Source organism: Engystomops pustulosus, chromosome 4 (genome assembly GCF_040894005.1).
Source record: "Engystomops pustulosus chromosome 4, aEngPut4.maternal, whole genome shotgun sequence".
In the NCBI taxonomy this organism is placed as follows: Eukaryota; Metazoa; Chordata; class Amphibia; order Anura; family Leptodactylidae; genus Engystomops; species Engystomops pustulosus.
The window spans coordinates 97,617,689-97,641,373 of NC_092414.1; the positions used below are offsets into that span (position 1 = coordinate 97,617,689).

A 23,685-nucleotide genomic window follows, 5' to 3' on the forward strand; every position below is an offset into this window, starting at 1 on the left:
CTTGTGCGTTATCTGTATTCTGACCTCCCGTTGTGACCCTGGACCTGTTCTTGACTTTGCTCCTTCGCTCCCAGCCCTGACCTCCTGCTCCCTCCCCGACCTTGCATGATTGCCGCCTGCATTAACCATCTACCTGTCCCCGACCTTGAGATTGCCTACTGATTCTGTACCTTGAGCTTGGATGCCACCATAGACAAGTTGCGCCTGTGGAACGACCTGGTGGCACCACGGCAGAAAGACCAACCCGTTTGCAGCGGGCTCTGGTGACGATCTAGTGCCACTTAGATTCGGTCCCAGGTGTTGGCTTGCGTCATCGTCCCCGGTGGTCCAGAGGGTTAACTACCCCAGAAGCCTGACACCTTTAAATACATGTTTCAAGAGCAACTACATATTAACACATAATATGAACTTAGTCTGCAGTTGCTAGGAACAGCATCCACTACATCCACTACATTAATTATACAAATGTAGCCAAACAAGGGTTAAAGAAAATAATGGATGTCAGGATACGGATTATTCAGATCGAGCTATATGTTGACACTCACTTAGCTCTCACTTTGTCTATCCCTTTTTGATGACAAAAACATTGGAAATAGAAAAGAAAAATGTGAAAATAATTAAGTTAAACACTAACTTCTTTCATGACAAAACGGCCATATAGTGATCTTATGCAAATCCCATTCTTTATGTTCAAAGTTGTAATACTTATGATCCAAGCCATTAACCCTCATCTCTGGCAATATGCCTACATGTAGCTTTCTGCATGTTAGCCGCAGTTACGTTGTGGGCGAGCATTTTTCTATGTAAACAATCCTTTCTTTCTTTGTTTTGAGAACAGGAAAATATAGAATAATGATCTGATAGCAAAGCTCTCATAAATAGACTCTTATCTCACAACACAGAAGAGTCTATCTCAGGATACATTTATTGCCATGGTTACTGGTCACAGTAAATAACAGTATCATAGTAGAAATATAGTGTTCTTTTATTATTGATTGGGATATTATCGTATAGATAGAAAGGACTATACATTATACCTGTGTTACCATGTGCAGTGTTGTGCAGAATTTTAATAAGGAGGAGACCTTTTTGTATGGCAAACATAGAATTTTCCTTTTTTGTTACAATGACTACATTAGGATCATTACATCATTGCATTTCCACACTCTGGGGTATATTAGCCTTGCTTAAAATGTGACTGGGAAAATTCTTTTTCTAAAAAGCCATATTACTTGCTTGGCACACCAGTATAACGTTAAGTTCATGTTGGATGTGGCAGGTGCTAAAATTAAAATGATTCCCAGGTATTATTGGTTCAAAAAAATCAAATTGCATGTTTTGTGGTGAATTACGATTGACTGAAGATAAACTAAAGCACAGATCTTCAAAAGAGTTCTGTAGTGAAAAAGCATTTCTGCTGTGTCCAGATAGGCACTTACTACTAACTACAGATCAGCAACCGCTTTAAATGTCAAAGAACATTTGACAAAGAAAGGAGAATACAGCTTTTAATTTTTTCCATCTTTTCATTAATTGCTTTTAAGACTGTATTGCATCTAAATATAAGTTCCGGCATGTGATTCCCACCCAATTCCCACCAATATCTTTCACTGCCTGTATCTTCTGCTCACAGAACCACAACCTGAAAATTTTCTTTAAATAAAATGTATCAAAATGAAGCGTGATGAATTAGGGTCACTTGCGAAAAGATCCAGACACGGCGATAGTGGTAATCTTCTTATATTTGTTATCCTTGGCCTCCCTCCTTCTAAAATCAGCTTGTATCATTATGCTAATGAGACAGAAGGGCTCCTGAGGGTGTTACCAGAGCCCTTCCGTGATGCAGATTCACAGACTATTACAGTGTGCAAGCAGCATGCCCCCCCCTCTTTGTGCTCACTGCTGCAACAATTACAGGAAGTGCAGGAGTGAGACAGAGACCTGCTGCTGCACAGTATAACAGCTTGTGAAGCCAGAGGTCCCAGGGCTACTGTAACAAGCCCATAGCTCTTCAGGCTCATTAGCAGATATAACCTTTCCCTATTAAATATATATTATGTGGATGTTCTGTGGGTCTTAAAGGCTAAGGTGGGTTTACTTGTAATCTCGTATCATTCCTCTGCTTGTCATTGTAAGAACCAATACTTGATACATGGGCTAGAACTGCTGATTACTTGAACTAGTTTCTTGCTATATGTGTTATTTATAGTAACAGCATCACTCTTCCTTTTTTATGAATAATACTTCTGCACAACCAATGAATGTTTTATAAAGTAACATAAATTTATGTTATCATTAAGGTTATGACTTCTGCTCGGAAGGACATAATTGCATGGAATATTCAGTCTGCAAAAACCTTGATGACAAAGCTGTTTGCATCTGTCGTGATGGATTCCGGGCTCTTAGAGAAGACAATGCATACTGTGAAGGTACGTGTAATTCAAACTGAAATGAAGATGTCTACTTACTGTATGCAGGGGCCATTTACACTGAGATGGGGTTAATTTAGCATTTCCTACATGATAAAACAGTTGCTAGCTTTTAGTTTTATAGTTATTTTTTAGCTTAGTTTAGATGTACAGTTATGGTGCAGGGTATATGCTCATTGAATTTTTTATCCATGGCCTCCTTCCTTCTATAATCAACTTTAAAAATTATGCTAATGAACCTAAAGCGCTCTAGGGGGTGTTACCAGAGCCTCTCTCTGTCCTCTGGCTTCAAAATCTGTTAGCCCGTCTCTCCGTCTCTCCCTCCCCCTGCTCACTCAGTACTTCCCCTCTCTCCGCCTTCTGTAATCTCGCTGCAGGTGACCAAGTTTCAGTACACAAAGGGAGGGGGAAGTGTTCCTTGCACTCTGTAACATCCTGTGAACCTGCAGCACAGAGGAGCTCTGGTAACACCCCACTGACCCCTTTAAGTTCATAAACATCATTTTAAAATTTTGATTTTCGAAGGAAGGACGCCATGGATAACAAATATAACACAATTGTCACAGTCATGGTGACCGAATCTATGAGTAAGTGTCCCTGGTTTATCATGCTTGATTTTATGGTAGATTTCCTTTAACAATTCTGCAGCTTTGAAAGTCACTGACAAGTGCCTAAACCTGTATTTGGGGCAGTCAAATTACCAATAAATGTTCTTAAATGTCTTACATTGGAAAATCTTTTCAGACACAAAACTCATTTCTATTACCTGCCAGAAACCCCACTGACTGTTACCACACATTGTATTGAAATGTTATATTCATGTTTATTTGATTGATAAGTCTCTCGCTGTTGAAGGATGTGAATGACATTTATAATATCATCTAGGCTTGTACTTCAAAAATGTATTCCAGCAATATTTGAAAACAAGTATATGAGATTAAATGTAATGAAATATGACTTGACAGCCGCTCTCAAAGATGATTCACAACTTATTCAATTGCTAAGCAATTTAACAGAGGTGACTGAAGGAAAATTACCATTAAAGCTCAAAACCACTAGATTACATTGTGCACATTAGGTGACCTGCACAGCTATTACACCAGGGAGAAGAAATGCCTAGTTTGCATCTCCCACTGTGTTCACGGTAGTTTCATGGATAACATTATTTAAAGGCTGAAGGCTATAATTTGTGCTGTATTTAATACTGAGTATTAGCGTGCGGCTCATTATTACTGATACAGCCTTTGTCTATACATTCTGTTTGTTTCTGAATACACAATGAAGGAAAAATATTCAAGGTTGAAATTACATTCCGCTTTAGGAACTTTTTTGACATACACACAGCTACGCAGCTCTCTCACTCATGATTACCCATAGTTCAGAGGAGGGGGTTGAGCAGATAGGTGTTTGTGTTTAGGAGGAGGTATATATCTAGAAGTTGGTGAAAGAGCTGCTACTCTTGAGACCAAAAGAGAAGGGCACTCCAAAAATAGATGGAATATCAAGGCATGGGGGGATGCACACTTCCAGCAGATGACCCCAGTCAAGGGTATGTAAGAGCTGAGGGGTTTAATACCAATGCAGGAGGAGCTTAAAGTGTTTCTCATTGTTACTGACAAATAGCAGATTAGGAACCACATTATTAAACACAAAGAAACTGGCCAGGACTTATCCAATGACCTCTCCCATTTGTGCCTTGTAAGAATGTCTAGGGGCGACGTCAGGTTCGAGAAGAATACCATAAATGAAGTAGATAAGGCCAGTGGGAGAGTCAATTTAAAAGAATTTACAAAACTGCTCAATGCACATGGGTGTGGAGGGTGTCCTGGACCAAGGAGGATACATAGGGGTATTTATTTTGCCTTGTTTTCTGGCAATAATTGTGACTTTTTATCTGGGAGTGACGAGGCAGAACACAGGGTGTGGAGGCCCTGGCCTGCGTAATTTACTATAGCTTGTACCAGTAGTAAGTTTTTCAAATTTATTTAGTTTTTTTAATTGATATTATAGAAAAAATATTATTCTATACTATGTTTATGTCAGCACACTCTTCTACCTATGGTAAAGCAACGTTCTCTCCTCATTTTAATGAGAAACTTGCCTGTGAATGTAATTATACAAGAATTGATTATAGGTACATCAAATAGGAGACACTTTAGGTTACAGATCTGTATATTATCATCACATCAATCCACAGGTGATACATGTTCTCATGCTGCTTTTATTTCTCTGTATGTCAGGCTTTGTGTTTTAATTAGAAATGTCGTCACTTGGAATTGATGTGAGCACAGGAAACCGTGGCATTAATAGTGTGTAGCCTATATAACCATGGGGAAAATGACTTGGATGATCAGAAATTTTCAATTGCTCTTGAAAAAAGACCTCCATGGCAACTGCCTAGAAGTTGGATAATGATGGGAAAAGGGAGCACTGAAAATGAGGCATGACACATTTTCTATCTGACTGTAGAAGAATACAAGTGAGGATTCAATAGTCAGTCAAGTTATTAATTTACAGTTCCACAATCTTCAAAAAAAAGTAAAATAAAATGAGAATTGTAATGGTGGGGACATGCTGCGACAGTCAGGGGCATTTTACTTCTAGACTGTACATAATTAGGAATACTGGGAAACTACTTTAGGCTGGATTCACACATGCCATTTTGGATGTAGTTTTTTTTAGGGCTGAAGAGAATATAGAGAACATTAAAGTTATAGGCACAATAATGTAGGAAAATTACTCCATGCATGTAAATGGGGTTGTTTCAGGTAAGTTAAACTGATGAAGTTTAAACTAATGGCATAACAGATCAACACTAAATCCTGTATATAGCTAGATCAAAAGCTACACCATACAGCGCATGTCTGAAGCCGGGCTAAAGTGAAGAGACTGTGTATATATTTTATGTGTATATATTTTAAGGAGAATGGAGCATTTTTTTTATTCTGATAGCAACCAGCGGTATTAGGTCATCACCACAGCCTTCTTCACTACATGCTATATAACAGAAAGGTCTGTCCCGGTGACTCAATCAGAAAGAGCACCGCATTATCCTTGTTAGCTAAACTACCCAATAATGGGAAGTCTTCAACTTACAGAATTTACTTGGAAATTGCTTTCCTTTCTGATTACTAGTACAATATTTCAGGTTTCATTGTAATCTTTTACTTCCAAAAAACAATTGATAAAAGTCTTTTGGGTAATTTATGAAAGCTCTTGCAGCAGGGTTCCTCCATATTTACAATAATTCATTCTAGGTGTAAGTTATAGCTTAAATCTATACCAAGTGACTATAACTCTAATTATGTGATAAACGAGGGTTAGCATTCTGCTTAATTTATTAAGATGCATGACTGATAATAAATTAGGCTTACTACACATTTTTAGTTCTATTTTTTATGCTCTCGGCTATCCAGAAGTGACTGAATGACACTGTCGGCACTTCTGTAGGTGGCTTTACAAGCACCAGACAAAAGTGCCATATGTAGCAGGGCGCTAGATTGTCCATATTTGGTTGCTTCTAAAAGCAAACAATGGGATCAAACGCACATTAGAAGATTAACTCAGGACTCTAGGTATGTGCTCTTTTATTTTATGGATTTATCTATGGAATTGATTAATAAGAATTCAAGCAGAACGGATACACTGGGTCATGCCTGATGGATGGTCCAGTGATATATTTCCGAGAATATAAAAGACTTGATTGTAGTCAGTGAAAATTATAGGGTAGCTAGAAATGATAATGACTTCATAGTTAACCCTGTTGCCTAGCAGTGCTGTGACCATGGGTTGAAACTAGCCACAACATAGACACATCACATATCTGTCGTATCAGATGCAGAAGTGTCTGAAATCTGGCACAAGGTGTTTTAGACATTTTCTGGGGAAAAAATGATGACAGAATATTGTTGTAGAGAGATTTATAAATCTGCCTCATTGTTTGCAATTTGTTATGTTGACAACCTCTACAAATTGCTGTAAAATAGTTGGCCACCATAAAATATAGATGCCATGTTTGATGTGTGATACAGTGCAAGGGAGCAGGGAGAGGGGAAGACATGCTGAGAGGGTCCAAGGCCCTTTCTTTTATTCTGGGATATGACCAGTGATGGCATAAAGATTTCAAAGAGGTGTAAATAGATGATATATGCATGTCCTAAATCTGGTGTCTTCCCTATCTTGAGAATGGGGGTCAGAGTTTGCCATGTGTGCATGGCCACTATCAATTTTAATCAATGGCAGCGATGAAAAAAGTCAAGTGTAAACACTTTGCCTAGTCACTCTCCATTCAAGTCTATGAGTGACATAAATAGCCAACTCTATGTTTAGTCTGGTTACAGGAAGGGTGTCAGTTGACCCCCATTCTCAAGATAGGAGAATCTATTTATGATGTATTCTGCACCATGTTAAACACAAAAATACCCCTTTGAAATCTTTATGCCATTTCCCAGGATAAAAGAAAGGGCCCTTGACCCTCAGAGCATGTCTCCCCCTCTCCCTTCTCTCCTACACTCTCCCACTTCCACTGCCTGTTGTCATATTCCAGCAGCACAGACAGTACATTGCTGCTGCAAAAGTACAGCAGATTGAGGGAAGGAGGGAGAGATTGCAGCAGGAACAGAGAAAAGGGAAGAAGCATTCCTGGGGGCATGTATGATCCAGAGCCCTGTAGACTAGAAGGACAAGGGTGATGCCCCCCCCCCCCCCCAGAGGATTTCCACTTCATTTACATAAAGATTAAAGTTCATTTATAAACAAACTACAGGAGCAGAGCAGTATTAAAGATGGTTAAAGATATAAATCACTGGTCAGTGGCGTAACATGAAGCGACCAGGCTCCAGTGTAAAATGTGTGCCAGCCCCCCAATTATAATGTATTGTTTATAGCACTAGTCTTCTCATATAGGAAAGGTACACCATATGGGCCCCCTAGGCTTCTTAGGCCCGGTTGTGACCGCACCCTCTGCACCCCCTTAAGTTATGCCCCTGCCACTGATAGATTTTCTTTAAATGTTGTGCTCTGAAACTCTCCACATAAGAACATGTCCATTATTATAAATACGTTTTTTAATATACGGTAATGACAATAAAATGCTCAGCCATTTCATATTTTCTTTCCTTGTTACACATCACATTACTTTTTTAATATTTTCTCCAAATTACAGTTAATAAATTGTTATTGCAAAACTAATCAAGGATGTTAAAGTTTACATTACATACATTTTCTGGTGAAAGCCACTTTAGTTATATAATTATCAAATTACATAATAGCTGTTTTTTTCTTATGATGGTATCTGAGCAGTGCAGAGCAGGAGTGGGCTTTATGTCCATCTATCTTACACATAAATATTGTATAGTGAAAATTAAAATGAAAGGTTTGTTCTCAATTAGTCACGTGTTTAAAGAAAGTTTAATAAAGCCTAAACTGTCAGAAGCTAAACAATATATTCTAACTATATATTCATGAAATAATTTCTTAACTGAGGTACAGTAGTTATTTAACATTTAACAAAAGATATTTTCACTTCTTGTAACAATTCTGCTAAAGACATAATATTAACAAGATATGCTGAATATAAAAGGTCAGCTCTAGAGATGAGCGAACATACTCGTCCGAGCTTGATGCTCGTTCGAGCATTAGCGTACTCGAAACTGCTCGTTGCTCGGACGAATACTTCGCCCGCTCGAGAAAATGGCAGCTCCTGCTGTTTTGCTTTTTGGCGGCCAGAAACAGAGCCAATCACAAGCCAGGAGACTCTGCACTCCACCCAGCATGACGTGGTACCCTTACACGTCGATAGCAGTGGTTGGCTGGCCAGATCAGGTGACCCTGGGATAGACTAGCCGCTGCCCGCGCTGCTCGGATCATTCTGTGTCTGGATGCCGCTAGGGAGAGAGCTGCTGCTGGTCAGGGACAGCGTTAGGGTGCTAGTAGATTACTGTTAGGCAGGAGTGATTCAACAAGAACCCAACAGCCCTTCTTAGGGCTACAATAACATTATACTTTTTTTTTTTTTGTTTGCTTGTGGCTGGGCTTGCTGGCACTAGTAGTGCAGCTAGTACCATATTGTGAGGAATTTGCAGGGGGACTTGCTACCGTTGTGTTTAGCTCTTAGTGACACACATATCCACCTCAAACACCAAAGTGGGAAAATTTATTAGGGGTTTGATTTCAATTAGGCACAGTCTGCCAGTTTCTTTTTATTTTACGTTTATTTTTTCATAACTCAGCGTCATCTCATCAGTGTGCTTTCATACTTGGCTAGAAAATAGCCAAAGGAGAATCCAAACGGCTTACTTACGCCTACAATAGCGTTATATATATTTTATTTCTGGTTGATCTGCTGGTGGCTGTCCTTGCTGCAGTGCATATACTAGCCAATTGTGAGGAATTTGGAGTGAGAATTGCGACCGCTGTGTTTAGCGCTTAGTGACGCACATATCCATCGCAAAGACCGAAGTGGGAAAATTTATTAGGGGTTGGATTTCAATTAGGCACAGTCTGGCAGTTTCTTTTTATTTTACGTTTATTTTGTCATAACTCAGCGTCATCTCATCAGTGTGCTTTCATACTTGGCTAGAAAATAGCCAAAGGAGAATCCAAACGGCTTACTTACGCCTACAATAGCGTTATATATATTTTATTTCTGGTTGATCTGCTGGTGGCTGTCCTTGCTGCAGTGCATATACTAGCCAATTGTGAGGAATTTGGAGTGAGACTTGCGACCGCTGTGTTTAGCGCTTAGTGACGCACATATCCATCGCAAAGACCGAAGTGGGAAAATTTATTAGGGGTTTGATTTCAATTAGGCACAGTCTGCCAGTTTCTTTTTATTTTACGTTTATTTTTTCATAACTCAGCGTCATCTCATCAGTGTGCTTTCATACTTGGCTAGAAAATAGCCAAAGGAGAATCCAAACGGCTTACTTACGCCTACAATAGCGTTATATATATTTTATTTCTGGTTGATCTGCTGGTGGCTGTCCTTGCTGCAGTGCATATACTAGCCAATTGTGAGGAATTTGGAGTGAGACTTGCGACCGCTGTGTTTAGCGCTTAGTGACGCACATATCCATCGCAAAGACCGAAGTGGGAAAATTTATTAGGGGTTGGATTTCAATTAGGCACAGTCTGCCAGTTTCTTTTTATTTTACATTTATTTTTTCATAACTCAGCGTCATCTCATCAGTGTGCTTTCATACTTGGCTAGAAAATAGCCAAAGGAGAATCCAAACGGCTTACTTACGCCTACAATAGTGTTATATATATTTTATTTCTGGTTGATCTGCTGGTGGCTGTCCTTGCTGCAGTGCATATACTAGCCAATTGTGAGGAATTTGGAGTGAGACTTGCGACCGCTGTGTTTAGCGCTTAGTGACGCACATATCCATCGCAAAGACCGAAGTGGGAAAATTTATTAGGGGTTGGATTTCAATTAGGCACAGTCTGCCAGTTTCTTTTTATTTTACATTTATTTTTTCATAACTCAGCGTCATCTCATCAGTGTGCTTTCATACTTGGCTAGAAAATAGCCAAAGGAGAATCCAAACGGCTTACTTACGCCTACAATAGTGTTATATATATTTTATTTCTGGTTGATCTGCTGGTGGCTGTCCTTGCTGCAGTGCATATACTAGCCAATTGTGAGGAATTTGGAGTGAGACTTGCGACCGCTGTGTTTAGCGCTTAGTGACGCACATATCCATCGCAAAGACCGAAGTGGGAAAATTTATTAGGGGTTGGATTTCAATTAGGCACAGTCTGCCAGTTTCTTTTTATTTTATGTTTATTTTTTCATAACTCAGCGTCATCTCATCAATGTGCTTTCATACTTGGCTAGAAAATAGCCATAGCAATAGGATTGCATTGTTTGGTTTTAAAAACTAAAAAACACAAAAAAAAACTAAAAAACACAAAAAAAACCAAAAAAAAGTTAAAAACAAAATTAAAGTTATATAACTTTCATTTTCAAAATGTTTAACCCGAGGGCTAGGGGTAGAGGACGAGGGCGGGGACGTGGGCGTCCATCTACTGCAGGGGTCAGAGGCCGTGGTCCTGGGTGGGGTGAGACACCACCTGCTGATGAGGGAGCAGGGGAACGCCGCAGAGCTACACTCCCTAGGTTCATCATGTCTGAAGTTACTGGGACTCGTGGTAGAGCACTGTTGAGGCCAGAACAGTGCGAACAGGTGATGTCGTGGATTGCCGACAATGCTTCGAGCAATTTGTCCACCAGTCAGTCTTCCACGCAGTCCACCCATGTCACCGAAATCGGCACTCCTCCAGCTCCTGCACCTCAGCCTCCTCCCCCCCAGTCTGCCCCCTCCCAGGAAAATTTGCCATTTGAACCGGCATACTCTGAGGAACTGTTTTCTGGACCCTTCCCACACTCACAAACCACTTGTCCGGTTGCTGCTGAGCAATTTTCCGATGCCCAGGTTTTCCACCAGTCGCAGTCTGTGGGTGATGATGACCTTCTTGACGTAGTGGAAGAAGTGTGTAAAGAGGTGTCCGACGATGAGGAGACACGGTTGTCAGACAGTGGTGAAGTTGTTGTCAGGGCAGGAAGTCCGAGGGGGGAGCAGACTGAGGGATCGGAGGATGATGAGGTGACAGACCCAAGCTGGGTTGAGAGGCCGGGTGAACACAGTGCTTCTGAGACGGAGGAGAGTCCTATAGCAGAACAGGTTGGAAGAGGCAGTGGTGGGGCCAGACGGAGAGGCAGGGCCAGAGCAGGTGCATCAGCGCCAAATGTGTCACGTAGTGAAGCTCCCGTGGCGAGGGCTCCCGCGGCGAGGGCTAGATTTTCAGAAGTCTGGAGGTTCTTTAAGGAAACACCGGATGAACGACGGACTGTGGTGTGCAACATTTGCCAAACCAGGATCAGCAGGGGTTCCACCACTACTAGCTTAACTACCACCAGTATGCGCAGGCATATGAATGCTAAACACCCGAATCAGTGGCACCAAGCCCGTTCACCTCCGGCCGTGCACACCACTGCTCCTTCCCCTGTGTCAGCTGATAGTCAGCCCCCTGCCCAGGACCCTGGCACAAAAACCCCATCGTCGCCTCCACGATCCTCCACAGCATCCACCAGCGTTCAGCTCTCCATACCCCAGACGCTGGAGAGGAAAAGAAAATATAGTGCAACCCACCCGCACGCCCAAGCCCTTAGTGTTCACATCTCCAGATTGCTTAGCCTGGAGATGCTGCCCTATAGGCTAGTAGAGACCGAGGCCTTTCGCAACCTCATGGCGGCGGCCGCCCCTCGGTATTCGGTCCCCAGCCGCCACTACTTTTCCCGATGTGCCGTCCCAGCCCTGCACAAGCACGTGTCAGACAACATCATCCGTGCCCTGACCAACGCCGTTTCTGACAAGGTCCACCTGACCACGGACACGTGGACGAGTGCTGCCGGGCAGGGCCACTATATATCGCTGACGGCACATTGGGTTAACTTGGTGGAGGCTGGGACCGAGTCTGACCCTGGGGCTGGTCATATACTGCCGACGCCGAGGATTGCGGGGCCTACCTCGGTCCAGGTCTCAAAGGCCTACTATGCCTCCTCCTCCTCCCACCCCTCCTCCACCTCCTCCTCCGAACTACCGTGGGCATGGCGCCATCAGTCGCTAGCTCTAGGCACAGCAGCAGTGCCGTCGCTAAGCGACAGCAGGCGGTGCTCAAACTGCTGAGCCTAGGCGATAAAAGGCACACCGCCCAAGAACTATTACAGGGCATCACGGCGCAGACTGATCGGTGGCTGGCACCGCTGAACCTGAAGCCAGGCATGGTTGTGTGTGACAACGGCCGTAACCTGGTGGCGGCTCTGCAACTCGGCAGACTGACACATGTGCCATGCCTGGCCCATGTGTTAAATCTGATAGTTCAGCGTTTCCTCAAGACATACCCCAATCTGTCAGATTTGCTCACGAAGGTGCGCCGCATCTGTGCGCATTTCAGGAAGTCCAGCACAGATGCTGCCACTCTCAGGGCAGCGCAGCGCCGCCTCCAACTGCCCGCTCACCGACTGTTGTGCGACGTGCCCACGAGGTGGAATTCAACATTAACCATGTTATCCAGAGTTTACCAGCAGCGCAGAGCGATTGTAGACTGCCAGATGTCAACTTCCACCAGAACTGGTAGTCAGGTCAGTCAGCTTCCTCAAGTCTACAATGAGGAGTGGATGTCTGATATCTGTCAGGTGCTGAGTAACTTTGAGGAGTCAACACAGATGGTCAGTGGCGATGCCGCCATCATCAGCCTCACCATTCCGCTGCTTGGCCTGTTGAAAAACTCTCTGATCAGCATGAAGTCGGAAGCTTTGCGCTCGTCACAAGAGACGGGGGAAGAAGATTCCCTTGTTGATAGCCAAAGCACCCTCAGGTCTGTTTCTCAGCGCATATCGGAGGAGGTGGAGGAGGATGAGGAGGAAGAGGAGGAGAATGTTGGCGAGACACAAGAGGGGAGCATTGCTCAGACCTTCACTGTTCAGCGTGTATGGGCAGAAGAAGAGGAGTTGGAGGAGTTGGAGGAGGAGGAAATGGGCAGTCAGGCCAGTGAGGGGAGTGAATTCTTGCGCGTTGGGACTCTGGCGCATATGGCAGATTTCATGCTAGGCTGCCTATCCCGTGACCCTCGCGTTCAAAGAATTTATTCCAGCACCGATTACTGGGTATTCACTCTCCTGGACCCACGGTACAAGCAAAATCTTTCCACTCTCATCCCTGGAGAGGAAAGGAGTGTGAGAATGCATGAATACCAGCAGGCCCTGGTGCACAAGCTGAAACAGTATTTCCCTTCTGACAGCGCTAGCGTAGTTCTGCGGGACAAGTAGCGAGGGAGAGTAGGCGAGCAGGCAGCTTGTCCAGCACTGGCAAGGGTACGCTTTACAAGGCTTTTGCCAGCTTTATGTCACCCCAGCAAGACACTGTCACCTGTCCCCAGTCTCGGCAGAGTAGGGCTGATCTTTACAGAAAGATGGTGAGGGAGTATGTAGCTGACCATACCATCGTCCTAAATGATCACACAGCTCCCTACAACTACTGGGTTTCAAAGCTGGACATGTGGCACGAACTGGCGCTGTACGCCTTGGAGGTTCTTGCCTGCCCTGCCGCTAGCGTCTTGTCCGAGCGGGTTTTCAGTGCAGCTGGTGGCATCATCACCGATAAGCGTACACGCCTGTCGACTGACAGCGCTGACAGGCTGACGCTTATTAAGATGAATAAAGCCTGGATTTCTCATAATTTCCAATCTCCACCAGGTGAAGGAAGCTCAACCTGAATAATTTATGCACTCCTCCTCCTCCTCATTTTCCTCCTTCTCCTCCTTTTTGTACACCAAAGCAGAGGAAACTGGCTATTTTTTGACAGGGCCCACTGGCTCTAGCTATAGTACTTTATGCATTTAATTTTTCTGGAGGGCCACCTACCCGGTCCTCTGTTTTAAACAATTTTTGGGAGTGCCACATACAGGCACTCAATCTATTCAATTTTTCTGGAGGGCCACCTACCTGCTCCTCTGGTTTGAAAACTTTTTTGGACTGCCACATACAGGCACTCAATCTATTCCATTTTTCTGGAGGGCCACCTACCTGCTCCTCTGGTTTGAAAACTTTTTTGGACTGCCACATACAGGCACTATCCAAATTAAATTGTCTCCATAGCAGCCTCCACACGTTGTCTCCATTGCTACCTCCAAAAGTCGTCCATATAGCTGCCTCCATACATCGTCCCCTTATCAAACGAGGTGTGTCAGGCACAAATTTGGGTTGTTTTCATGGATTCCACATCAAACTTGTTAACTTTGTTGCCACCCTGCTAAGTTATCCACAAAATATACTGGCAAACTTTTACCATTTAGGGATATTATTTCAGCGCTTCTTGCGCATCTGTTTACATTCCCCTCATCCGCCATATCCCAAACTTATAAGAACGCTACTACACTTAACTTGGTGCAGGCTGGGACTGAGTCTGACCCTGGGGCTGGTCATATACTGCCGACGCCGAGGATTTCGGGGCCTACCTCGGTCCAGGTCTCAAAGGCCTACTATACCTCCTCCTCCTCCCACCCCTCCTCCACCTCCTCCTCCTCCGAATTACCATCCGTGGCCATGGCGCCATCAGTCGGAAGCTCTAGGCACAGCAGCAGTGCCGTCGCTAAGCGACAGCAGGCGGTGCTCAAACTGCTGAGCCTAGGCGATAAAAGGCACACCGCCCAAGAGCTATTACAGGGCATTCCACATCAAACTTGTTAACTATTTCGCCACCCTGCTGTGTAATCCCCAAAATATACTGACAAACTTTTATCATTTACTGATATTATTTCAGCGCTTCTTGCGCATCTGTTTACATTCCCCTCACCCGCCATATCCCAAACTTATAAGAACGCTACTACACTTGATCTTATACAAAAGGTTCTTAGAAGTGCTGTTTGGGGAGTAGCCTAGAGACAGGGGCTTGGATTGGCGAAAGCTCGCCTGGCAGCGGAGCGCCAGCTCCATGCCAAGATCCAACTAACATAGTCTTAACTGCAGCACCTTTAATCTACTACTAGTTCACTGCCTCCATACATGGTCCCCTTATCAAACGAGCTGTGTCAGGCAGAATTTTGGGTTGTTTTCATGGCTTCCACATCAAACTTGTTAACTTTGTCGCCACCCTGCTGTGTAATCCCCAAAATATACTGGCAAACTTTTATCATTTACCAATATTATTTCAGCGCTTCTTGCGCATCTGTTTACATTCCCCTCACCCGCCATATCCCAAACTTATAAGAACGCTACTACACTTGATCTTATACAAAAGGTTCTTAGAAGTGCTGTTTGGGGAGTAGCCTAGAGACAGGGGCTTGGATTGGCGAAAGCTCGCCTGGCAGCGGAGCGCCAGCTCCATGCCAAGATCCAACTAACATAGTTTTAACTGCAGCACCTTTAATCTACTACTAGTTCACTGCCTCCATACATGGTCCCCTTATCAAACGAGCTGTGTCAGGCAGAATTTTGGGTTGTTTTCATGGCTTCCATGTTAACTTTGTCGCCACCCTGCTGTGTAATCCACAAAATATACTGGCAAACTTTTATCATGTACCGATATTATTTGAGCGCTTCTTGCTCACCTCCTTTGGTTCCTCTCTGCCACCCATGCATGCTGCCCCTGCTGTTTCCTGTCCATTTCCGTGGTGTTTCCATCCTTTTCTGAGGTTCCCAGGTGTTTGGCCAAGCTTCCCTGTGCAGAGCCTCGGTCCCCTTGAAAAATGCTCAAGTCTCCCATTGACTTCAATGGGGCTCGTTATTCGAGACGAGCACTCGAGCATCGGGAAAAGTTCGTCTCGAATAACGAGTACCCGAGCATTTTAGTGCTCGCTCATCTCTAGTCAGCTCTTGGATTTAGGATGCTGTGGGCATGCTTGCTGCTTTGTAACATGTCACTGATATGATGGATGTCTGTAATATAATCTGCAAGTGCATTCTGTAAATCACGATGATTGTCATTTATGTAAAGCATACATGAACACAGTGACATGATATACAGTAGTATAAGGTAAAACCTAAACATATTGCTAAAAGGGTAGTTGACATCAGGATGAAGCACCATAAAGTATGTCCATGTCCTCATAGCGCACTTATAGGAATGCCGGTAGGTGGATTCCAGTAAAGTAAGAAAATACACTTTTATTTTTTACTTCATTAAATATGTTGCTAGGTAACAGATTTTTTCCCATGAAAATCTAATGCAGTACCTTCCATATTTCCACTTGCTGCCAAACTGTGCACAAGTGGTGTTTGTTTCCTTTTGTCTGTGCATGTTTCTATGTTACCCTATTTTTTTGAAATATACACAACATTTAACATTGCTAGAACCTTGCTATTTATCCACGTCTATATGAGTGTTAATTTTTTTTTTTATATTTATAAAATGGGAGATCAAGTACATGTTTATTTAAGAGTCTGTGTCACCAAAGCACAATAATAAATACATTTGATGCAACTGGTAACATATGGCTCTAGTTTATTATAACTGTGCAGCGTCTTTATAAACATAAAAAAACATTTAAAAAACTTAAAAATTAAAACACCTTTCCCTATAACACAAATAAATTTAAATAAACATGTTAGGTATTGCTGCATCCCAAAATACCTGCTCTATCAAAATATAAAAGCAATTATTCCTGGGTGAACCCTGTAACAAAAAATAGCCCCCCCCCATTTTCCAATCCCCACTATTTCTACTTTTCACAACACATATAAATTTCAATAAAAAATTATCAAAAGGTCCTACAAAATTGGTAGAAATAAAAACTTCAACTCGGCCTCCAAAATATGACACCATGAATAGTTCTGTATGTCAAAACGAAGACTTCCTCGTGATTGTACCAACCCAAAGAATAAAGTAGAATTGTCATTTTGAGTGCACAGTGACACTTTGAAGCTCACAAGAAAATGGTGCAGATGAGTTTTTTTTTTGTCAATTTCATTGCATTTGGATTTTTTCCCAGCTTCCCAGTGCTTCCCTATAGTTTACAAACTGTTAGAGGACAGAAAAGACTTTTTAATGCCAACACTATCAAAAAACTAAAAGGTAACTTTTATTGACTTCTAATAAAAGGTTCAGACAAAAATCATTGTTTGTATAATACTTACTTCAATACAATTTTACTGTTACTTCATACACAAAAATTACAAAGGGAAGCCACGACTAGTATTGTTATAACACCATATATGGAGGGTATGGAAATATTCAGACCTCTTTAAATTTTTCACTCATTGTGAACCAATTGTAAATCATTCCAACCAATTGGTATGATGGTCATGATGGACATGGTCATAAGCATTTAGACCCTTTGCTCAGTATTGAGAAGAACCATCTTATGAGCTAGTACAGCCATGAGTCGTTTAGGGATTGATGCAACATGTTTTTCACATCTGGATTTGGGGATCCTCTGCCATTCTTCCTAGCAGAAATTCTTTTGTAACCTTGGCCAGATCTGTGCCTTTACTCAATTCTTTGAGTCCCTGAGCTCCTTTGGCAGATCCTTAGACCTCATGATTCTCATGTACTCTGACGTGCACTTTGAGCCATGAGGTTTTTAGTTATCAATTTGAATAAAGTGGTTGCTGTCAATAGGTGTGTGTGACTGCAGCCACACACCTCGATACAGTAACATATTACATCTCTGCCTTTATGTGTCTCTTGCTAATAATGTGAGCAGTATGCTTAGGGCATCTAGTGACCCAGATATATGGTGTAATATCAATACTATAATATAGTGACATGCAGTCTCGGCTTCACTTTGTAATTTTTAATATGAAGTAATACACACACAATGCTTTTTGTCTGAATATAAAATATTGGAAGTACAAATTATTAGAAAATAATCCCTCATACAGCTTGAACATGGCAAAATAAAAAAGTGCTGAAATTTTGAAGGTTTAAGATCATAAATGGAAAATATTAAAAACATGGACAGCAATGGATTAATAATGTTCTCCCTCTAGAGATGAGCGAGCACTAAAATGCTCGGGTGCTCATTATTCGAGACGAACTTTTCCAGATGCTCGAGTGCTCGTCTCGAATAACGAGCCCCATTGAAGTCAATGGGAGACCCGAGCATTTTTCAAAGGGACCATGGTTCAGGAATAAAATGTGTTATTTAATTGAAAAAGAATGTCTTCTGATAAGTTAGCAGATGTATGCAAACATCTGCAATCTATTCTTCACTGTTCCGCGCGTATATTATCTCCCGACAAGTTATCAGATGTGAAGAACAGTGAAGAATAGAATAAAAACAGTGAACACAGTGAACACAGGATCATTTAAGTGAAAAACGCAGTGAAAAACACAGTGAAGAATAGATTACAGATGTTCGGCACATCTGCTTACTTGTCGGGGTGATACGCTGTCCCGGGATCCGCTCCTCTTTTTCCACTGAAGTCTCCCCGTGCTGCCCGATGTCTCCCCGTGCTGCCCGATCTCTCCCCCTTGCTGCCCGATGTCTCCCCCGTGCTGCCCGATGTCTCCCCCGTGCTGCCCGATGTCTCCCCGTGCTGCCCGATGTCTCCCCCGTGCTGCCCGATGTCTCCCCCGTGCTGCCCGATGTCTCCCCCGTGCTGCCCGATGTCTCCCCGTGCTGCCCGATGTCTCCCCGTGCTGCCCGATGTCTCCCCCGTGCTGCCCGATGTCTCCCCCGTGCTGCCCGATGTCTCCCCCGTGCTGCCCGATGTCTCCCCCGTGCTGCCCGATGTCTCCCCTGTGCTGCCCGATGTCTCCCCCGTGCTGCCCGATGTCTCCCCCGTGCTGCCCGATGTCTCCCCGCGCTGCCCGATGTCTCCCCCGTGCTGCCCGATGTCTCCCCGTGCTGCCCGATGTCTCCCCGTGCTGCCCGATGTCTCCCCCGTGCTGCCTGATGTCTCCCCGCTGCCCGATGTCTCCCCCGTGCTGCCCGATGTCTCCCCGTGCTGCTTGATGTCTCCCTGCTGCTTGATGTCTCCCTGCTGCCGTTCTGCGCGTATCTTCCGACAAGTAAGCAGATGTGCCGAACATCTGTAATCTATTCTTCACTGTGTTCTTCACTGTCTTTTTCACTTAAATGATCCTGTGTTCACTGTGTTCACTGTTTTTATTCTATTCTTCATTGTTCTTCACTGTGTTTTTTTAATTAAATGCTCGATCTCGGGCAGGGGAAATACTCGTCCGAGCAACGAGCCGTTTCGAGTACCTTAATACTCGAACGAGCATCAAGCTCGGACGAGTATACTCGCTCATCTCTATCTCCCTCTTAGGTTTTTCAACATGATGTGGGATCATCATATAATGGGTGTAAAAGCTTAGTGAACAGATGCTTGACCATTTAACTCATTAATGCTGCTCATCAGTGTCCAATCAACTCTTAAATCATCATAAATAAATGAGACTGGACATAATAATTTGCATATCCAGATGCTCTTGTCATTGAAGCCTACACAGAATGTATATAGACCCAGCTAGTAATAAAGCGTGGCTAAACTGCCAATAATTAGATATATACAAATTTCTGAAGCAGAAGATAAAAAACAAAATGCATTCTTTATTTAGGAAACATTCTCAAAACCTACAAATAGACTATGCCTCCAATGTCTAAATATAATAAAAATCAGAAACTGATTTTATCAAAGTATAACAATTTTATTTTTACAGTAAAAATATATCCTAGTTACTAGGACTTAAAAGCCCCCATTAAAAATCATTGACAGTGGTGGCCAAAAAAGGGCTATCAATCTTAGTCCAAAAGTTAATACATAGATAAGCAGTATATATTGCATACACTAAATAAGTTATAACAATGTAGCCACTGTAGACATTTCAGTCTCACAGGGTCTCTTGGAAGCCAATGTCATTAATGGTTAAGACACACGAGTGGTACACAAGTATGGACCTAGTAAGAAGCCGAAGTCATGGTCTGAGTAATATTCTGCTAGGAAATCTTCATTTAGAAGCTTCACTAACATATTGCTGCAGACCAAATCTACCCATATGTGTTGCTGTGGTTGCCTAATGAGAATGACCTCTTTCAGAATAATGATGTATCCTGCCCTAAAGCAAACATATTTTGTAAAGTGTAAAATAATTATTAAAAACTCAAGAATACATAAATAAGGTAAAATACTAAGAAAATGTACAAGGAGTCCAAAAAAGGGGAGGCGCACTAGAGATTAGCAGCGCTCACCCCTCCCCTTTCCATAGACAATAGTGGCGCACGGCTGTTCTTATGGCCAAAGATAGAGCATGCTCTATCTTTTTTGCGGCCACAGCTCAGAACGGTGAACACTCATTGTGCTCCGAGCCCTGGTGCCATAGCCATCAATGGGGGATGTATGCCCTGACGGTGATGTGAATGGGGCTTTATGCATAAAATTGTAATGCTAAATACGGTTGGAACAAAGAGCAAATAAAATTAGAAAGGACATCCAGCCAATATGCATGTTAATACATTTTCTCAAGAGAGACTTCAGTAAATCAGTAATAGTCACTGCAGGAAGGAGAATATTCAAATTTAATGAATTGTACACATTACATAACACTTATGATATATCTTACCCTCAACATACTGTATATCTTACCTTCCTGTGTCATATCTTACCATAACAATGTAGTAACTGTTAGTAAGCAGTAAGTCACTGCACATAATGGCTTATGGTGGGAAGTGCAGTAGGCGTATACTACAGGGTTAATGCGTTGTTTCATGAGTAATGTTTATAAACGCGTAGCAATGCAGGAGGTGATGACATTCTTCAAATATCAATTTATATTCTACAAATATTAAAAAAAAATGCATCTTTATTATTCATTTCAGCATTTAGGCCTTGATTTGAAAATGTATAAAACTTTTCTGTGCCATGGTGGAATATTGTGCATACAAAATGGTGATGTGTACAAACCCCATGTTCAAGCCTTTACCTCTGACATATTAATTATTAATAAAAATCCTTATTATTCTTCAGGCATCTCAATCAGTAAATAATTGCTTAGGTATTAAGAAAAATATCACCACAGTTACGAGGACTCTATTTTTGGATAAAATTTTCTTTATTACATTGTATGACATTGTACATTCAAGCTTTATTATCCTAATTACCTTAAAGCCTAGCGAACCTTTGAAAAAACTGTGCATAAATTAATTATACTGTGGATGTAACTTGGTTTCTTCATTTTAAATATTTTTGCCCCTATAATGTTTAATAGTTCTAAAGTTGGAAGGTGGAGACCAGCTGCTATGATGTCTCCCATCACTTCACGCAGAAAGTAGAGTAGTATGTGCTCCCTAATGCTCTCTTTTAACCACAAAAGAAGATTCATATCAGACACAATAGAGAAGTAGTGATCTGTATTGTCTGAACAGTAAGGAGGAAAAGAGAGAAGTTGTATTTTCTTATCTTTGATGTAACTTTATTTATAAAGGTTTTTCTCTACTTAACTTATTAGATATCGATGAGTGTGCTGAAGGTCGTCATTACTGCCGAGAGAATACGATTTGCGTGAATACACCAGGATCATTTATGTGCATTTGTCAAACAGGCTACATCAAAATTGATGACTACTCCTGTACAGGTATGGCCAAAAATAAGTAATGATATAGTTTTGTAGGTGTGTGCAAGTGTTTGGTTTATTTTACATTTAGAGTACTATATAAAATATAGCAATTAGTTATTGGAAGAAATTGGAAGAACTTTTATCTGTGACCACCTTTGTATAATTTTTTTACCATCTCTGTTCGGATTTGGCATTGGTCTTGCAAAGGATTAAAAAACTGACAGAACTGGAGTGTTCCTACACCCTGTCCAAAAACTGTTTATAGAATTTTTTGTTTCACAACATCAGATGAAGAACACACATCAGATTTGACTGTGTCATTATTTATTTAACAAGCAGAGCAGAACATTAATAGATGTATATTGGTAAATTACCTAATATCCTGCCCCCCACTCGTACACACACGTTACAAAAAAACATGAGGTAAAGTGGCCAACCCCATTAAGTTTTATAGGCAGTCATTTATGCTCATCTCTTATCCCTATGATGACATTCAAAGTAATAGTATGCCACAGCTGTAAGTGACTATTCACAAACGTTACAGTATGTTTGAAGTACTGACCAAAGGCTTAAAAAACTGCAATACATCAGTATTGCTGGTCATTATTGGAACAATGCCTTATGCACAAAGGCAATAATGGTTTAATGGTAAACTATTAATAAAAACTATAAATGTCCCAAAATGCAAAATTTCTACAAAAAACAGAGTAAAAAAAGTCAATATTAATTTTAAAAAAGAAACCTCACATATTTAGTATAATTTTGCTCCTTCTCTTCCATGTCCTGCTATGTTCACATACAGAAGTCCAAAGCCAAATGAATGGTATTGGCTTATCAGGAGAATTAAAATAAACTGTTGTGTTTATATTCTTATTTTAACCCTTGTGAATGTAAATATTTTTGTGCTAAATGAAAGTAGTAAAACATGGTCTTTTCTAAACTTCACATTCATATTTTTTACAATACAATACAATACCTCGGTGAAATGCTTACAATAAAACACTTCTTTAATATTTTGAAGGGTGCTGTTTTGGGGGTTATTTATTAGGGGGTTCTTTTATATAAGCATTTCAAAAATCATTTCTTACCTGATCTGGTTCCTCAGCTGGCTTTATCAATTTTTGTGAAACTATCCAAAGAATCAGCAAAAGGTACAAGGAATCTTGGCACTCACATGAAGCCACCAGGTTTAGTTTAAATAAATTTCTTCCGTTTTATTCATATCTCCGGAACAACATGCAGTTACAGCTTAAAAGATCGACGCGTTTCGACGCTTGTGCGTCTTAGTCATGATCATGACTAAGACGCACAAGCGTCGAAACGCGTCGATCTTTTAAGTTGTAACTGCATGTTGTTCCGGAGATATGAATAAAGAAGAAGAAATTTATTTAAACTAAACCTGGTGGCTTCATGTGAGTGCCGAGATTCCTTGTACCTTTTGCTGATTTGGGACCCGGCGGTGGTCTTTCCTTTTTCTTGCACCAAGGCTGATACCAGAGGACTGTGGACCATAACACTGTGGGGTGAGCTGAACACGCACCTGTTATGGTGCTATCTGCACATGTATATCCAAAGAATCACTACCAAAGTTAAAAGCTTTTTAGTACACCAAAGAAAATATTAAAGGATACTTAAAAAATGCCAGCATAAGGCAGTCATATGGTAAACATTAAGGAACCAATTTGGGTAGTATAAGTAAAAAAAAGAGTTTAATGAATGCCACTTTTTTCAACATTTTGACCAAATTGAATATTTTTCATATAGAATCACAAAACACGTAAGCCATGTTTTTCATCATCATAAAGTACAAATGTGTCAATGTGTACAAATTTCCATATCAAAATCACCTGGGAATGTTGAAGTTATTACCACCTGTGTCTCATGGCAGATTTAAATAAATAGCCATGCAGATGCTTTCTTTTGGCAATCCCTTTTCAGAAATCCATACTAGCTTTTTTTTAAAAATTGTTCTGTCATGAGCTTGATCATTTAATATTCTAACTGAGGATTGTAGATTTTCCTGAAAATTGCATGATCTCCACAAAGAAATTGTGAACAAACACCTGAATGATCCAGATCAGCATACAGTCAAAAGTTTTCTAAATATAGTCACACTTACTGATAATAATTACCATATATAATCAGGTATAACCCGAGGTACCAAATTTTAACACAAAATACTGGGAAAAAAA

General features: G+C 41.6%; 1 protein-coding gene across 1 annotated transcript in view; it reads left to right on the plus strand.

Annotated features, from left to right (window-relative positions):
• NELL2 (neural EGFL like 2) overlaps window positions 1–23,685 on the plus strand; it is a 184,210-nt gene that overhangs the window by 108,059 nt on the left and 52,466 nt on the right. Inside the window, exons 12-13 of the mRNA XM_072146843.1 lie at window positions 2,301–2,429; window positions 21,386–21,511. Of these exons, the coding sequence (XP_072002944.1) occupies window positions 2,301–2,429; window positions 21,386–21,511 (255 nt within the window). The remainder of the gene's footprint in view (window positions 1–2,300; window positions 2,430–21,385; window positions 21,512–23,685) is intronic.